Source organism: Marmota marmota, unplaced genomic scaffold (genome assembly GCF_001458135.2).
Source record: "Marmota marmota marmota unplaced genomic scaffold, marMar, whole genome shotgun sequence".
Lineage (NCBI taxonomy): Eukaryota > Metazoa > Chordata > Mammalia > Rodentia > Sciuridae > Marmota > Marmota marmota.
This window is the reverse complement of record NW_026000153.1, coordinates 16409421-16428844: the sequence shown is the minus strand read 5'-3', so window position 1 is coordinate 16428844 and position 19424 is coordinate 16409421. Positions and strand designations below refer to the sequence as shown.

At 36.9% G+C, this 19424-nt stretch overlaps 1 protein-coding gene and 1 long non-coding RNA gene across 14 annotated transcripts in view; one reads left to right on the top strand and one right to left on the bottom strand.

Moving 5' to 3' along the window:
• LOC107146197 overlaps window positions 1-17364 on the top strand; it is a 40846-nt gene extending 23482 nt beyond the window's left edge. For 6 of the 7 annotated variants that reach the window (XR_007341717.1, XR_007341715.1, XR_007341720.1 and 3 more), the window contains 2 exons: window positions 3652-3785; window positions 5194-17364. This is a non-coding gene — a long non-coding RNA (uncharacterized LOC107146197). The remainder of the gene's footprint in view (window positions 1-3651; window positions 3786-5193) is intronic. The other variant, XR_007341718.1, reaches the window with a different exon arrangement.
• Sugct (succinyl-CoA:glutarate-CoA transferase) overlaps window positions 1-19424 on the bottom strand; it is a 702721-nt gene that overhangs the window by 73068 nt on the left and 610229 nt on the right. The window contains exon 14 of one of the 7 annotated variants that reach the window (XM_048786484.1): window positions 13486-13508. The exons of the other annotated variants lie outside the window; for them this stretch is intronic. Coding sequence (XP_048642441.1) covers window positions 13504-13508 — 5 coding nt within the window. The 3' untranslated portion in view covers window positions 13486-13503. Of the gene's footprint in view, window positions 1-13485; window positions 13509-19424 lie in introns of those variants that run through there. 7 annotated transcript variants of the gene reach the window in all.

The following is a 19424-nucleotide window of genomic DNA, read 5'->3' as shown; positions in this document are numbered from 1 at the left end:
CAAAGTTGATGGCTCAAAACAACACATGTGTATTTCCTTTGAATTGTGGAGATTGGAATTTTGAACATGTTGGCAGAGTGGCATTCCTATGGGAAGCTCTAGAGATCCCCACTTGCTTGCCATTTTCAATTCCTAGTAGTCACCTGCTTTCCTTGGCTCATGGTTCCTTCGTCCATCTTCAAAATACATTACTCCAATCTCTGCTTCCATTATCATGCCACCTTCTCCTCTGACTCTGAAACCTTTTGTTTCCCTCTTATAAAACTATAGTAATTTATCAGGCCCTCCAGATAATCCAGGATAATCTCCTTAACTCAATATTCTTGATTTCTCTTAAGAATCACTTAAGAGTCTGCAAAATCCTTTCTGTCATATATGTTAATAGTCACACATTCTAGGGATTAGGACATTGACATATTTGGACCATAGCAAAGAATCGGGTAAAAAATATCCCAGATCAGGAAATGAGACATTTGAATTTTGATTCAATCTTAGTCACTTTTAAAGTCACTTAAGTCAACTCCCTATTCTCCACTTAAATATGTATAAAATTCCTGCTAAGCACATTCGCTCTCTACTTTTGCTCTTATGTTCACTATCATGCCAGGGAGATCAACACTGCTCCCTTCCTTTTTCTTTACTTCTCCACATCTTGAAAGTTGCCTTTACAACATTTAACTTAATTCCCTTTCCTGTAGCATCTATTATTCCTAGGTCTGTCCTCTGAAGGAATATCCCTAAGTTAAACATCATATACAAAATTTTAATAAACATGCCCAGTTCAGGATATAAGTTCTAGGTGCCTCATTCTGCAAATTTGTAGGCCATTCTCTCCTTAAAGAACAATTTGTTGGATGGTAAAGTGGCTCAGTGGTAGGGCATTTGTGCAGCATGCACAAGGCCAATCCCCAGTTAGAAGAAAAAGGAGGAGGTGGGGGTGGAGGAAGAGGGGAAGAAGAAGAACAATTTGTAATATATATTACAGAATATGGTTTCCAATAATTTGATAGTACAGACTACTCATATTCCTTTGCATGCCTGTTTAGGTGTTAAAATAGAAAAAGGAATTGAAAACTATAAATATTTAAGTGTTTTATAAGTGTGTCACAAGCAGCATTGAAGATATTTGAATTGCAACATAGTAAAGACAAAATTATTTGAAAGGAAATGAAGTGGCTATTTGGTCCCATTTTTGGTATCCAGCCTGGTCTTCATAGCAAATATTCTTTTTAAAAACAACATTTGGTCTTAGCCATATTGAACATAGTTTTCTAGAAACAATGATAGAAAGACAGGCTGGGTCTGTGGGCTATTTAAAATATTTAATGGTTGTTGATATTAACTGGAGTGAACAGTGTTCTGGATGACCTTGCTCCCTGGGCAAGAGGAGACTTCTGCAGTGTCCTAGGGAAGGTGAAGCATCACTCTTATGTCCTTCATGGAGAGGAGTCCATGGTGCCATTGAGGACTCCAGAAGACTCCTGGAAAGTTTTTCAGGACACAGGAAACAGCCTAGGTTTCCTACAGACTGCTGTTGTAAACCCTCTTCTATTAAAGCTGTGCAAAGTTCTGAGAAATGGGTAACTAAGGAGCTTAAGGCCCTGCCTGTGGAATCTCTCCTGCTGAGCTGAGTAGAAGAAACCCAGGACTTAAGGTGTAACCTTCTCTGGGTGGTGATGTTCTGCTTGGGTTTTCACCCTCCTCTGGTTCCACAGAGCCTGGGATCCTGAGGGGTGTGAAGAGCTCTTGGTCCAAGTTCAGATGACTCACAATGGGCCTCAATCCAGTTGTGGAGCTAGCTCAAACTTGCCTAAAACAAATTCCTACATTTTGTTCAAGTTTTGAAAAGTAGGTTCTGCCTTATTCCCTTGGCTTCAGTTCTGCCTTTGAAATTATTCTAGTAGCCTTGTCCTTTCAGTATTTGGAGAAATCAATGATTATATCTCATTTTTGCCTTTTCTATTTTTTCCTTATGTTAGGAACTGGCTTATTCTTTGGAAGACAAGCTCTATGACCAAAACTTGCTATACAGAAGGATTTAACAGAATTCTGCAGCAGTTCTATTTGCTAGGATTCTATGACATTCCTTAACCCTACAGTGTCTGTGTGCTTAGTGCACCATCAGTACATTTTTTTTTTATCTCTTGCTAGGTTTTCTCGTACCATATTTACCAGTTACTGTGACTCCCCCCACATCCCTTGAATCAGTATCTTTCCAATGACCATATGTAAGCTGTCCACTGCTGTTCCTTGGACCCACAAAGTGGGTCATGCAGCTCTCACATCTATGCGCTGCTCCAACCTGCTGGGGTTACCAACCCTGCTGCTCTCCTCCATAGTCTGATATAAGACTCAGGGTCCCTTAAGAGATTGTTTGGACCAATGACACTTTGAAAAGTGCCTCAATAGAATAGTTTTTGAATGACAACCCTTGGATATACCATAAATCATATCATATGATTTGATTTGCATTTTATAGGCATAGCTATAAGAGGATATTTTAAGCATAAAAATGAAAAATATGCTTTTTATGTCTATAAAGGGACCACCTATGTTGTCACTGTTTTTAGTAGTTATTTGTTTACTTATTTTTTAAATTTGGAGGTCAATTCCTATGAGTCAACTTGTTTTTAGTGTTGTGGTTTAGGTCAACTTGTCTCTTTCTTTGTGAAATACAGATTTAAAGATATTAAGGTGCTTAAAAAGCACCTAATAAGTAAATACATACCCAAACTTTCCTTAGTTTAGATGTGGAGATATTGCTGTTATTATATCATCATCACAAAACAAAGGTCTTCTCTTAGTGTCATAGTGTATATATGAAAACTAGAATCCATGCTAAGTTCCTGACTTCGATCTGACATCTTTGTTTCCCTGGGCACAAAGTAAATACACATACAGAATCACATGGATAACCTACATTTGTATAACACAAAATATTTGAGATCACATTAAATACACATACATCTCAAATTGCATATATAAGCCAGGAGATTGGGCAGCTTATATTAAAAATATGTGTGTCTGTGCTGGGGTTGTAGCTCAGTGATAGAGCTCTCGCATAGTATGTGTGAGGCGTTGTGTTTGATCCTCATCACCATATAAAAATAAATAAATAAATGAAGGTATTGTATTCAACTACAACTAAAAACTATTTTTAAAAAATTTTTTAAAATATGTGTGTCTGTTAAAGTCTAAAACTGGCTTATTGTCCATTTATCCATCAGTTCTTTATATGTTCTCTGATACAATGTTGCAGGGAACAAAATTTCTTTCAGAGATTTTATTCTTACTAACATGCTGAGATTTTTGTTTTCTATTAGGGAAAAAAAAGTAAATTGACATTGCAGGGATTTAGATTTGGGGGAGAAAAATCACAACCAGCATACCCACATATGAAGATATAAGGTTGAATTTTGTTATAATACTAGGATTGACACCAGGATTTGTATATGGATTATAATGGCATCACTTTTTCTACGCTTTTGGGTGTTCATAGTTCAAACATATTATATTGGAATGCAAGAATAAAATGTTATATCATAACAGAGTTCCATTGTGTTTAAATAGAAGAGCATTGAAATAAACTTTTCCCTTTTCCCAACTCATACTAAAGGTTAAATGTTGACATTTCCTTTTGTATATGTGAAGTATTTAAGAAGGGTAAAGAAGAACATTCCAAAGAAAATACAAGGCTGAAAACTTAGAGGGTGATGCTTGATATTCCAGAAAAGTACAGGAAGAGGCCATGTTGTCAGAAGATTTCCCTGCGTATGAGAGAAATTGTAAGTGTTGACGGTGGTACAAGAGTCAGACTACTTCAGAAACCATTCAAATACTGAGTATTCTATTTTTTTCAATCATGAATTCCAGTCCCTCTACCCATAGGTACCTTCTTTTAGTATTTGTAATTATCTCCAATCCTCACTTAAACAAGGACAGGAAAAACTTAAATGATAAAAATAAAATAAAATTTGCTCTTTATGATGGTTTGAAAAACCACTGATTCAAAACAGTTATTTTTTCTTTTGAATCCATGAATACTAAAATGCTCAAAAGTCAAATTTATGACTGGAAGGCATAAAATTAAGTTGGTTATTTCTCCCAAAATAAAAATAAAAGTTTACAAATTATACATCCCTGAAAGCATTTGCATTGGGCTCTTTGGATCCCAGGCAGGGGGTTTGTAAGTACATTTCAAAACACAAAATCTTTTAGTTTTTTTTTTTTTAAAATGATAATAATCCAATTTCATAGAAAATATCTTGGAAACTCACCTGGAACAACAGCCTCTGGTTTGGAGTTTCTGTAGTTCTAATCTGATTCGTAACCAAATATATTTAAATAATAGCTCTTTGTACTTGTCTGTTAGAGTCTGTAAACAAGTCAAAATAACACCTGGCATTTTGCCAGGGGAATGTTAGAGTTGTAAACAAGTCTGGATGGTGCCTGGCAAAATGCCAGAGGGAGTGGTTTGAGAAGTAACAAAAGCGAGCCATTAAGTGTGGAGATTCCTTATTGGTTGACTGATGTATCTAGTTTATGCTAATTAGATAAGCTGTGTGGAATGTATAAATACTGCTCCTGTCCTGCAATAAACGGCTCCCACTCCTGCTGTATCAATCTACTCAAGTTGTTCGTCAACCCCCGGTTATTTTGCTGCAGCCGGACTGCGGCACTTGTCTTATCAGAAAGTTTCATAATTAAAGATTCAGAGAAATGGATCTGAAAAAAATAAATAATTTACTAATAATGAAGGGAAGTTAACTAATGAAAACTGTTGTTGGGTCTTGTTGGATCTACAACACCAAATATGGAATACATTTTCACTTATAGTTTCTGAGGACTTAGGGTCTATCACTATTCACTGCCAAAGAAAATTAGAAAACATCACATCATACCATGAGCATGAAGAACCTCCGAATCTGGAATAATAGAAAAAGACAAGCTTCCACACCACAGAAAGAACACCTTTCTGTGTTCTGCCTGGGAGAGCTGGGTATGAGTACCAGCTCTAATCTTGCTCACATCTAGGAAACTGACAGCTCACCTTGTACACTAGGTGGCAAAGAAGCCAAATAGGATGGAGGTTACCCCTACTGGGAGTGATAACAGGACAGATATATTAAAAATAGCTCTAATTAAGTTTCATTTAAAAAATATAACCTTCAGCACTGTATTGTTTTGTTTCAGACTCTACTCCACCCTTCTCTCCTGAATGGTTCCAGAAGAATTGTTTAAGTAACTTAGTTTTTCAACCTTCCTGTCAGATCTGGTTTTTCCATCAATACACCATTTATATATTTTTTTCACAAGAAAGAAGAAAGCATTAAGAAGATAGCCAAACAACATGATATATATCATCTCTGCTAAGATCCTGCTATGGAACTGAATTCCTCAGATTTGAAATGCGTTCCATGAATGTAAAAGACATAAGCAGCCAGTGCTGATGGCTAAAAAAGGTGAATGAGGTAACAGTAACACTGATGGGCTGTTTGTCTCAAATGTCCCATAAATAGGAATGTGAAATTAATTTTTTTTCAATCTACATTCTCTCTATTCAAGGAAAATTTCCTCAGTAGTAAGCCAAGATAGGGCATTTAATAGAGAGTGGTTGGAATTTGAGTTATCATTTCCATGCTTATAATTTGGGCACATCTTACTAGAATAAAATATATAGAGAGAGGCGCAGACTTCCTAAACTTCTTGCACAAGTCACGAATGCAGGATGACACTTCGGGAGGAACAATTTCTTTTATTTATCATCTTCTAATGAGGCCTACTAGAGTGATCTCCCCCTGCTGTGTAGTTGCTGTAAGACAGTTGGGGAAAAGGCTCACCCTGGGCCTGCTGTCGCAGCAGCTGATGGCTTTGGCATTTTCATATAAACATGCAAGCCAAAGAGGAATTTCTCCTTTATAATTGGTCCCATGCCCCCCTTCCTGGGACATTCCATGATGCCACCAAAAATGAAGTGCTCAGAAAGGAGGAATCATTTCTGTTTATGTGAAAATAGATCTGAAGTCCATGAGGCAAAGGAAGAAATAACAAAAAGCTTCAAAGCCCACAAAGAGGAGTTATAATCAAATCTGGATGCTGCTTTTTAGATCTGGCAGTTCTCCTCCCTATAAATGCTCAGGGGATGGGAGCCAGCCGCCCTTTCTCCTATCCTTGCCTATCTGCACAGCTAGAGGAAAGTGGCTGGCTGATGTCCTGCCATAGTGTTATCTGGGTTAAGTGTGAGTAATGCCTTTAGTGATCCCCCACGCTCAAACACAAGCAAACGAGTTTTTTCTCAGGAGTGCTTCATACATACTAAGCCATTGGTCTGAAGTTCATAAAATGATGATCAAAAATGCCTTCAGGAGGCAGTATAGCATCACAGTAACAGGGCATGGATTTTTTTTTTTAAGTAACTCAAAATGAAGTGCAAGTTCTCCGTCAGGTTATTTAATTTCCCCAAGGATCAGTTTACTCATCTGTAAAATGGGGATACGAATGCATTTTTCAGAGTATTTATGTGATTATTAGATATATTTGTAAAGCACCTAGTGCATTATTGAGCTCACTAAGAGTTAAGTAGTTTTGTCAAATGCCCCTTATGTTAATTGTCTTTGGTATGGTTTATGTGATAAGGTGTAGCTTCATATACAGCATAACACAATGTCTAGATATTCTATGATTCATATCACCCAAGATATTGGTATAATTCAGCCTAAGGGAAAACATACCTGGAGGGTTAAAGCAACCCTGAGCATTATCACCAATCACAACACCTTGTAGCAAATTAAACATTTTTTCTCTATTCTTCAATTTCTGCTCTGAACAGACATTAAGAATGATATACATCCTTTTCAAAGAAAAATATCTTGTTGACACCAGGATATTATAAGGAAGTGAAGTATCATCTTGAATCTTTACCCAAATAACTCAACTGATTTTCTGTATAATGGCAGTCAAATCACCCTTCCTGTTAAATACAAATTCCCTAATATTCTCCAAATCAAGTTTCCTTTTTGGTGGTTGAAGCCTGTTTCTTTTCATTTGCCACATTAGGCAATTAATTGGGTATTTATAGGCAGCTATCATATACCCCACTGTCACTGCTACTCAGTCACACATCTTAATTTTTCCACATCTTGCCACTTAAATCCTACCCCTTAATCACCTCATCATCTTTGTCACATTTTAAAGTTGCCTTCCACTTAATCAACTCCATTTTCTAAGCTAGAGTAGGAACAATTGTGCAGAATTCTCCTAGTGCAGCTTTACTGAGGCTCACTGAAGAGAAAGCATTCTCTTCTTAAGTGATTTCTTCAGATCCCAGGATAGTTTTTGCTTCTAGTGCAAGAGCATCACCGTGTGAGCTATTCCTGATCTGCACTTCAGCATTGCCCTCCATCTATTTCTTATTAATGCTTTTCATTGTCAAATGGCACTCTCACTGGTGGGGGCTGAGCCCATTAGGAGAGAAAGCACTGCACCCCTTCCCCATGATCTCTTGGCCTCATGGGCTCCTACCACCCTCCCTGGGCATGCTCCTGCCCACTGTTCCCTAGTGGTCAGCCCTCATGGACCCCCTTCTAATGTACCTCAGGATCCTTGGTCCCTTGAGCTAAAACAAAAACAAAAACAAAAAACAGGAGAAATCCTGACCCTTGGAGGAGAGTCAGTTTCATTTGGCTTCCTCTCACTTTGTTTGTGTAAACTGGCCAATTTCTCCAGTAAATGGCCATTACAACTTGTCTTATGCAGCTCCAAGGGACACATGTTCCTGGTGGGGTAACCCACAAATCACTTTTCCTCAGGATCTTCATAAAAGCTCTAGGGAGAGAAAGGACTCAACTGTCAAATAACTTAAGGAAACGTGGCATTCTGTACCCCTCTCCTGGAAGCATAGACACATCTGAGAATGTCAACAGTTTGAGAAATGTGAAGGTAAAGAAAACCCATTGACCTTTGTCTAATGCAGTCTTCCAAAGATGTTTCGCTATATGGTCATTACTTGGAGGAACAATTATCACTAACCAATTCAAGAACCTGGGCATCCTCCAAGGTACATTTTGGAAATGCTGCACTGGTCATGGTCCTCCTCTAATGTTCCCTGAAAAAGCTGTGACACTTTAATCCATGAACTCTGAATTATTATTTTCACCTGCATGATCTGTCAGAGAAAACTGTTTTGTGAGGACACTTTTGCACTATGTGGTGTCCACTCACTTTATATATAAAATATTCATCCAAGATCTTCTAATAAGAAAACAGATAAAGGAGTCAGTTCAGCTTCACACAGATGTGACGGCAACAGTCTCAGGATCTCCCTGTCCTCAGTGCATTTCATTTGATTGGTCTCCATGATGTGCCCTTTTTCTGGGCTGCTTATCTATCAGTCAGCATATGGCACAGAGTAAATACTAAATCAACATTTTTTTAAAACAAACCAAAAATTGTTCTTGTTTAATTCTTAGAGAAATACACATGATTATTTTGATGTTTCATGGTTAAAAATAACTAATAAGGTGGCTAGTTTTATTTTTACCCAAGACTCTTTGCTACTGTAAATGCTGTTAAAAAATTCATTAATTATCTACAAGAGCTTCCACTTACTCCTTCTATGTGCTAAGTACTTGGCATATACTATTATTTGATTACTGTAAGTTGCAATGAGATAAGTATTTGATCTTGTAGTGCAAAAAATAAAGATACTATTGAGTCAGATTAGACTGTTAATTATCTCTAATTAGAAATCACAACGTGTAGTTTTGATCTCAGGTCTCTCGAACCTACCCTATCTTGTATGCACACCATATATGCATATCAGGTGTATAGGTGAAAACAAAAGCAAATTAATTTTTCTTATTAATCATATGTGTATTGTAGATACACACACACACACACATAACATAAAATGTACTTTGTCAACAATTTTTAGTGTAAGTGGCATTGAGTACATTCACATTGTTATGCAACAATCACTGTCCTCCATCTCCAGAATTTTGTCTTCTTCCCAAACTGGGAGTCTGTATAAAACATTGACTCCCTATCCACTACACTCAGTCCCTGACAACAACCATTTTACTTTTGTGTCTTTGACTATTCTAGGAAGCACAATATTTGTTACTAATTAATTTTTAAACTCTTGCTCTGATAATGCTATCAACCACATGCTCAGAAAAAAAAAAATCATCTTAACTTTCTTATACCAATAAATCATTGTTTGCAGTTTTATTAATGTTTCTCAAAGAAAATCAGGCTCTAACTTTAAAACAAAACCCACAAGTGGAAATTTCCCAACTCAGCCCCAGGGCCATAAGCAGATCACTGCAAAGACAAAGCATCCAGGTCAAATACAAAGCAAAGGGGTAAGTTGGGGTGGCTGCTTAACATCTTGGGTCTTTTGATGATTGAAATCTGCATATACATCCCAAACATTTCTCTTTTTTCCCCTCTTCCAAACTGCATTTCTGTTAATTTGTGAAAATAGTACAACTTGAGGGAAATGTAATCCACATGTTTTGGTGCGTTTGCACTTATATGCCCTTGAGACTATCAAAATGGCCTAGCAATACATTTTCTGATGGCTTTAAAAAAAATAGAAACACAATTATAGACTTTCAAAAGCACAAACTTATTCCAGAAAGGAGATAGACTCAATCTAAGTTTAAATTCTTGAAATTTAAGCATTAGTTAAATAATTTTCTAAGCTGATCTTCAAACAAAACTATACTCAGCTACCTTTAAATTAGAGACTAGAGTTGTAAGGTAAAATACTCTCAATAATCAGCTTAACTTTCCTTTTTGGCTAGAAGAAGACAGATTTCTTAGAAATATCCAGACCTGGGTCTAAATTGCTATGCTAACATTCAGTTAGCAATATATAACAAGGGTCCATTTTTCTCAGCTGTGAAATGGACACAATAATTTATGGCTTTCTGAATTGACCTGGAGATTAAATAAATTGTACATATAATATGCTTGCATTTGCACCATATATAGGGGAGTACTCAAGAGATGTTGACTTACATCTGCTTTCAAATTTGAATATTCCATAGCAATGATGCCATTAAAATCTATTCACAAAATATATTTATATGCAATACAATGAATTATATGTTTCCTTTAAATGGAAAGAGATTTTAAAAAAAAAAGTTTGTCCCATTAAAGACACTAGAAAGTAAAGTGAATTATCTAAGGTCACACATTAACCTGAAGGTCCATAAGATGGAGAAAGCAGATTCAGTCTTAAGGAGGCAAACAGTTGAGGACAGTCTTTACAGCCATATGGGGTAGTGCTTTTCTAGCTTGCTGTGGCTGTGGCATGTTGGTGGCTTTCTTATTTCATCATGCACTCTCTGCACATTACTAAAATGTTTATATTAACTACTTTTTTTTTCATTTTTAACTGAATTTAAGTTTTTGCTTAATGGTTTTGCAAAGTTTATTGCTTCTTGAAATAACCAAAGCTCTTAGAAACACTTCAAAAAATTGTATTAGGGCATTATAATCACATGTAATAGTGGGATTCATTGTGACATAAGCACAAATGCACATAACATAATTTGGTCCACTGCATTCCCTAGCACTTCCCCTTTGCCTCCTTTCTTCCCTCTCCATGAACACTCTTCCCCTACTCTACTATTTATTTATTTTGTTAGTTGGTAGGTTATACAAAAAAGCGAGATTCATTGTGATACACTCTTGCATGTGTTTGGCATAGTTGGGTTGGTTTTATTCTGCACTTCTTCCCCTTTCCCTCCCTTTCTCCATCTCTCAGATCCCCTTTCTCCAGACTACTTTTCTCCCTTCCATTTTCATGAAATCCCCCCTTTAGAATTTCTTCTCTCTAGTTTCTGCTGAGAAAAAAAAAAAAAACTTTGACCCTTGACTTTATTATTCTGCCTTATTTCATGCATGATGTCCTCCAGTTCCATCTATTTAGTAGCAAATGACATAATTTCACTCTTCTTAGTGGCTGAGCAGAACTCCATTGTGTATATATGCTATGTTTTCTTTATTCAATCATCTGTTGACAGTTACCTGGGCTGGTTCTATAACTTGGCTATTGTATACACTCTTAATAAACACAAGGACTCTGAGTAGTTAGACCAAGGGGATACCCACTCTGAGAGTCACTCAGCCTTCTATGACTCACATGATATCTAGATGAAGGACAGACTGGGAAATGAGTTCAAGGCCCCTGAGGCCTTCTCTCCTTCTATCCTACTAAGAGGATAAACTCAGAAACACAATGAGTGCTAATTCTGTAGCCAGGTTAACATGTGAAAACAAGTAGATATTATGTCATTAAAGCTGATACATGATGGACACACTCAGAAGACAACGTAAGCTCAAGCTAGGAGATAAGCAATGAGGACCATAGACCCTCAGCAGTCCCCAAGGGTTTGGGTGTTGGAAGATTTTGTTTAACCCTTTACCTACAATTTCTTCACCCCACCAACATCTCTTTTTAATATTAACACTGTGTGCTTAGTTAAAATTAAACAATGATCTTTTAAAATCTTTTTTAAATATACGGTTTATTCTTTTAATATTTTCTCTGGCTAGGTATTCTTAACAGGAATATATATATGTCTTGAAATGTTAAGGATTTCTATCTAAAGAAAACAATTTAGCTATGGAATTCAGCCCAACTGTCATCTTTGGATGCACCATTGTGTCCCTTCTTGGCAATGCTACTGGAGAAAAGCAGAGCCACTCTTCCCTCTGGGGAGGACTAAAATGACTCGTTTCCAACCACAAATAAACTCAGCAATGGAGGCAGGCAACTCAGTCCAGGTAGAAGCCATTTGGAGGCAAAGATAATGTATCTTCCTGATTATCCAAGTAAATTCCATGGCATAGAAGTCTAAACTGGGAGATTTTAAAACTTTTGTATTTTACTACTACATGATATCAACTTTAATTTCTCCAAAGGGTTTATATACCTAATTACATTTAATTAATTTAATTTATTCCCTAAAGACCCACCAGAAGTCAGTATATAAATCTGATCCAGAAAAAAATTCCTTCAAGTACCAATGAGAGTTGGCTACAGCTAAAACAACAGAGATTCAAGAACTGATCCCAGAAAGAAGTCTGACCCATCTTTTAGGACAATAAAAAAGAAACTTTGACAATCATGCAGACTTCCACTCTTCCTGTTCCTTCTTATTTTGTTTTTGTTTTGATTTCTCTATTTGGCTGGACATTTCAGTGATCCCCTTAGATTATTTCAAACATACCTCTAAACTTAGGGATTATTTTGCATAGTGATAGTTAAAAAAAAAATCCCAAAGAATGTATAAATCCAATTAAATATTCATCCAGGAAAATTCTTTAGCTTATATATCACTTCCTCATAGTGAAAACAACTCTGCACCCCAGAAATCGATTGATAACTTAGGGCTAATCTGCAACAAGGATTTCCTTGTTGGTTAGTCACTTATCAGGAAACCCCGTTAGGGTCTGGTTGATGAGGACACAAGTTTAACAGATACAACTGAGTTCTTGGCCACTTTCCCAGTCCCAACTTACAGAACATGAATTCCCTGAGAGTGAAAGTCCAGGTCTCACAAAATATTTCTTCCTCATGGCACAGATAAGCATAGTTGATGGAGATCCTAAGTCATACCAGCGACAGTAATTTGGCTCTCAGAGCTTCTCTGGTTCCTGATGGAAGACATTCCTGGGGATGGGATTCATGCCTCCTCTGCTTCCTCCTAGCTCTCCTAGGAAGGAAAGTCACTGCGCTTTTCATTTCTCATTGAATGGGAACAATGTCTAAGGTCTTGTCTCACTGTAACAAGACTTCCAGAGAAGGCTACAGGCCCTCAGTGTCAAATCCCCTGAGAATACACTGATTGATTTCATTCTTAGTACCCTGCCATGGGTTCAGGGTTTAATAATGTTGAAAATAATTAAGGACTTCGGGAAGTACCATGGCTAGTCGCTTTGCAAATTCACTTCCCTGCCAGCTTTCTCTCTCGTTCTGTTGACAGACTTCCTTTCATCTCTTTCCTCTTTTTGCAGCATACCCTGATCCCTGAAGGAATATGCTCTTTCTAGAAGACAGATTATGCACTACATACAACATGAAAACTTTACACACTTTTCCTGTTGTCATCTGAAAGGCCTTTCTACCTGGAAGAAATAACTTATCTTACTTCTCATTCTCCCATTGGTTTTACTTTGAATTCCTTCTAAGGACCAACATATTTAAATTTTTATGGAGGGATATAAGCTGGAACCTTGGTTCCTCTTAATTTTTCTTTTTCCCCAGTGAGATTTGTGACAGCTTTCCCCATTGCTGCTATCCATTATATAAATTTAACTGCACTTTGAGGATATGTGATTTCAGAAACATTATCTAATTTTCTATCTAACAGGAAGAGGGGGAAAAAAAGCTAAAAATAACAGGGCAAGGTGAAGAACTGGGTAGCCCAGAAGAGGAAGATTTGTAACCATGGAAGAGTCTAGGTGGTCACTCCATTTATTGTACATTCTTCAAACTGAAAACAAAGTAAAAAAGTTAAATAATTTTCAGAATGTTTCTTTAGGTAGCAAGTCTGTTTATAAAAAAAAATGTATACTGTATACATTTGTCACAAATCATCTTTTGTGTGTGTGATGCTGAGGATTGAACCCTGGGCGTTGTGCATGTGAGGCAAACACTCTACCAACTGAGCTATATTCCCAGCTCTAATAGGTTTTGATACTAATCATCATCCAGAAGACTTTTTAAAGTTGGAGTAGAGGATTCTGATGGGACTTTAAATGATAGCACATTTGCTCTCCACAAGCTTAGGAAAGCATACTGTCTCAAACCCAGAAAGGGGTTTTAGATCACCATTTATAAAAGGTCTTGGAAAACATTCAGAAATACAGTATGTCAGATAATCAAATTATGAAGTAACTTAGCTTCTTAAAAATTCAACTCAAAATCCAACCATCAATATTCCAATAATTGGGTTCTACCTGCATGAATCCATTATGATGACTACTCTGCCTTCATCTAACACCTACTGGCCAAAAATTGATGTAGGTTCTAACTGTGACTATTAAAACACTACAGGGAAAACAGCTTAAGAAACATTTTACTTATAGGAGTTTGGAGCTGGTTTTTGAAAAACACAGATCAATGGACCAGCAGGTGAAAGCAATTCAATTTAGACTTCTTTCACATAATTAGAAGACTGTGTCATCTCCAGAGCACTAACAGGCTCACCAATGAGTGCTTCCCACTTGTGCAGTTGGGATCCAATAACTACCGTGTGCATTTACCGGGAAGTATATGAAAAATGTCCAGGTGAGAAACTTTAGAGCTACCCATCAAACTCTATTTCAGTGACATCCTTTGAAGTTTGGAACTCAACACCAAGACTATTTTGGCATCTCCATGGTATGTGGAAGGACAGCATGCTTCACTCTGGCTAAAAGGCCAATGGTCAATGGTATTATCAAAGAAGATGCAAATGATGGATAGCTCAGTGGAAATTGGCAGTCCTTTGGAATGTGATAATTTATGCAAAATCCACTCCAGGGATGAATAAGGTGACATTTATATAGTGACTGATTTCTTATTGCAGAAATGTTTTATTAGGAATGTCTATTTATCTCAGTACTTATTAAACATATGTTTTGGGTGTTTTTTTATCAATTTTGTAGTTTAAAATTTAAGAAATTACGAGTTTTCCCACAAAGATAGAAATTACTCCTAAAATCAATCTATGGGAATATCTGCCAAACCAGCATCAAGGTTCCTGTTCAAGCTCCATTTCTAGATCCCACTTTCACCCCTCCAGCAGGACACTAAGAAACCTCAGCCGAGATAGCTTTGAAATCAACAGTGTGTTCTTAACTTGGCCATGAGCCTTATTTTAGATCTTATTCTTCAGGCCTCTGGCTCCCCCTCCAGGGTAATTGTGAGCCTGCCCCCTCCCACTTTCTCTATGGAGAGTTTTCTCAGCACTTCCAGGGTGCCTCATACTCAGTGTTCAAGTGTTTATTTACATGTCACCTCTCAGGGAAACCTTTCCTCAGTCTACACACTAGGTAAGGCTTCCTGGTCTGTGGTCCCAGAGCATTGTCTGGCAGCCTCTGGTTCTCCATGGAAACACTTGTCCTCCTTTTCCATATCTATTGTTCATGTCTGCTTCCCACAAACTCCATGAGGGACTGTGCCCATCCAGCTTTCTTGCCAAAAAACAAAGTACCAGAACAAAGTACCAGGTTATACTAGCTGTACCAGGTTATACTAGTTGATGATGAGAAAATTAGTGCAAAGTGTTTACTGCGCTGATACTTGTATCTAAGTTAATAAACTAAACCAATGGTAAGCTCAAACTAACATCTACTCCCTTCTTGGAGTAGGACTCTTAGAACACCAGATAATATAAGCTTGGCAAAGAGAGATGTGACATGTGTTATACTCCCATTGATAATTTTTCTCAGGATTTGTTCACCTTTAACTGCATAATAGACTTTAAAGCTCAAATGAGAGAGCTTTAATGAATAATATATGAAATTAAGAACAAAAGTATTAGCATAACTACAACTTATATTTAGAAATAATTGATGAACACTAACTAGTTTTTATGCTTTAACTATGTCATCTACATACACAAATGCCATTTCTTTTTTATTTCTTTAAGGATAAAAGTGGTAGAAAATTATATGAAAAGTGAGTGTTCACAATAGACATGAACTAATTAAGGAAATTGTTTAGATCATACTGCTTGCTGTATTTTAATATTGGTAATGATTACAAATATTGAGACATGTACTAAATGGTTAAAATTATTGTTTTAAGCAGTCAAAAGGATTTGAAGAAGTAATTTATCATTCCTGATCAAAGTATTTCAAACATTGGTTGACTAGTACCTTTAAGGTATTAACCAAGGGCTCCTGTATAGGAGGTCTAACTTGAGGAATGCAATATGGATTTATATAGCTCCAATCAAGGCACCAATAAATACTGCATGAGTGTTATTGCTGTTCTTCAAGAGACACATTTCAAATAATAGCTAAAATACAAAATGCTTCAAGCAATTTAGTACGATGTATAGAAAATTCAGTATATCTCAGAATTCATTAATAAGAAAAGGAATATAAATAAGTAGAATTTAGTAATGTTTAATAAGGATTTTTTTACTATAAATATGAAGATGCAGGAATATGTGTAAATCTATAGAACTACACTTATGAATTCAAAATGTCTCTCTCTACAACACAACCAGAAAATAGTGTAGTATAAAGTTATATTTAACTTCACCTTGGTTTCCTGCACTGGTAGACTCCTGTCATTGAGGCATTATGGGAGAATCTGAGTAAATTCTATAGCATTCATGAAATCTCCAATGCAAACATCCCTCACAAAGAGAAGCAGAGCTATCATAAATAAAAATCATGTAAGGTATAATCCTCAAAAAAATTAATTTAATTATTGATAAATTTCCGTTGCATTTAGTATCTCTTATCCCAAGTGGTCTCTTACTGTAATATACTGAATTAGAAGACAGAATAGCATCTTCTTATCTGATGTCTATAAGCAGAATTGTCATTCCCCTTTAGGAGGAATCCACATGTACTGCCCTCAAGAGACACTAATATTCTTTGTTTTTAGTACTGGGAATTGAACCCAGAGGCCCTGAACCACTGAGCCACATCCACAATCCTTTCTTATATTTTATTTTCAGACAGGGCCTTGCTAAGTTGCTGAGGCTTTGTACTTGGGATCCTCTTGCTTCAGCTTCCTGAGCCACTGGGATTATAAATGTGCATTACTGAATCCAGCTGAGACACTTATATTCTAATTCAAAAACTAACATAGCCATTTCATCTCAAATTGAAGAATTCAGATATTTTATTGATAAGTCTATAGGAAGAATATAAGTTAAGGCAATAAGAAAGACATACCAAAAAGATGCCTAAATTTTATAGAATTTAAAGAGACAAAAAATAGAATTTTCCAAAGGGAGATTTAAAAAAAAAAGTTTTCTATCAAGATGAGAATTTCATGCAGTGAATGTTTGGTCCTAATTATTTACTACTTTCCTTGTGCTCATGCCCTTTATCAGATAACTGAAGTTTCTTTTCAAAAGAGTCACATATATTTTTCTACTTCTTTGGATAGAACCCCAAACTTGCTTTGGACAAACAGACTGCAGTCAGAAAGTTTTCCTGGTTCCACTCCAACAACTTATGTGGCATCATGATTTCTGCTTGCCCTCTTGTTCTTCAGCGTTTGCCACAAGACCATGAGCAACACACAGCAAAACTGAGCTCACCCTGCAGTGAGGAATGGAGCCACCCAGCTGATCTACAAGCACAGAATAAATAAGTGCTTATGTTTGAATGCCATTAAAATTTTGTGGTTCTTTATTACACAGTATTATTGTGACAATAGTTACCTGATATATGTATAATATGAGCAAAATGGGTATTCTCCACCAGGATTCTAGGGGAAAATAATTAGTTTTCTATTTTAGTCAGCTTTTCCACTGCTATGACTGAAAGACCCAACCAGCACAACTGTAGAGGAGAAAAAGTTTATTTGGGGGCTTACAGTTTTCGAGGTCTCAGCCCATAGACAGCAGGCTCCATTCCTCGGGGCTTGAGGTGAGGCAGGACATCATGGAGGTAGAGTGTGGTAAAGGGAAGCAGCCCACGTGATGACCAGGGAGCAGAGAGTGAAATCTCCACTAGGCAAATACAAATATATACCCCAAAGCCATGACCCCAATGCCTGGCCTCCATCAGCCACACCCCACCTGCCTTCAGTCACCACCCAATTAATCCCATTGGGTGACTAATTCACTGATTGGGTTAAGGATCTCATAACCTCATCGTTTTTTCTCTGAACCTTCTTGTATTGCTTCACATGTTAGCTTTTGGGGAGCACCTCAGATTTAAACCATATCATTTTCCACTTTCCTCACATTGGGTCTTCATTCCTTTACCATGAAAGGCAGTAAAAATCTGGTTGATGGATAAAGTGTTACATCCAATTAATTAATTCTAGGTTGGCCACTGACTTGCCTTTTCTCTCACTATCATGTTAACAATTTGCTTCTCTTCTAATGCACTGGGGATACCAATGACTGGATGACCTCATTTTTAAATGCATAGGGTTAAGTTAAATCAGTGATTCTTGAATTGTAGCTTGGGGCCTATGGATTCACAAAGAGATGTTTGGAGAATCATGGTAGGGTCAAAGTAGGAAAGTTAAACAATTAAAGTGCTAACCTATCAATCATCAAATTTCTGCTTCAATGTGTTTTAGTTATCTAGATTTCATTTGGAAAATCAATTCAACTCTTAAAACATTAAAACTACTGGACAAAATGCCATTTAAAGTCTCCTCAGACTGAAAGCACTATGATTACAGTCCTTATTTTGATAAACCCCCTTCTCTTTATCTCTATTTCTATGACCCTAATTTATGAGATCATCATCTACACCTGTAATAACTTCCTGACTTTACTCCCTTCTTCCTTAAGTTGTGGATTGTGCCTTTTCACTCCTCTACTTAAAATTAAGATAAACCCAGCCTTGGTGGGACCTCAAGCCTCTGCATCTCTTCATCTCATTTCCTGCCTCTTGCTCCTCTCCTTGCTCCTTCATATTGGCTTAAAACACACCCAGCTCTTTTCTGCCTTGGAATCTTTTCATATTCTGTTCCCTCTGCTTGGAATGCTCTTCCCATATTATTCAAATACCAACTCCTTTGTATCCTTCAGTCTCATGTTTATCAGCCAGCCTCTCAAAGAGGCTTTTTCTGACCATTCAAATTACCTAAGGCCCTCACTTTGTCCCATTTTTCTCTGTGACAGCACAAGATCCTTTCCTTTCTTTGCCGTTATAAACATTTGTTAGTTATATTTTCATTGATCACAGTCTCCACATGGCCAGAGGCCAAGTAGTCCGGTTTATTTTTTTAATTCCCAGGACTCAAAGCACACAGTAAATATTCAGTACCGTGAATGAATGAATGACCATTTTTACTTTTATCAACACATTTCCACCACCTTTCTATACCGTATGCATGTCCCTATGGCAATGTGAACTTAGCCTCCTAGTTATCTTCTAAATCCACACACAACATTCCTTACATACCAGTACTTCACATTGTCTCTTTCAACTTGCTCTGTTCATTATTCTTGCCTCTCCATATTCTTTCAGCTTACCAGTGGTCATTATCATAATGTTGTGGGAAATTGTCAAGCTGACCCCAAGTCTTAGAATTAGATTATACTTAGAATGAAATTAACAGTAACTGTTATTCAACAAGTGAGGTCAGGTACCTGCAGAAGCACATGCTCTGTGCCATTTGAATGAGGTGACTAAGACTATCCAAATTTCAAAAAAGGGACTAGGAAAGAGCTTCAACAAAAAGTTATATCCTAGCTAATTCCATTCTCCTCTAT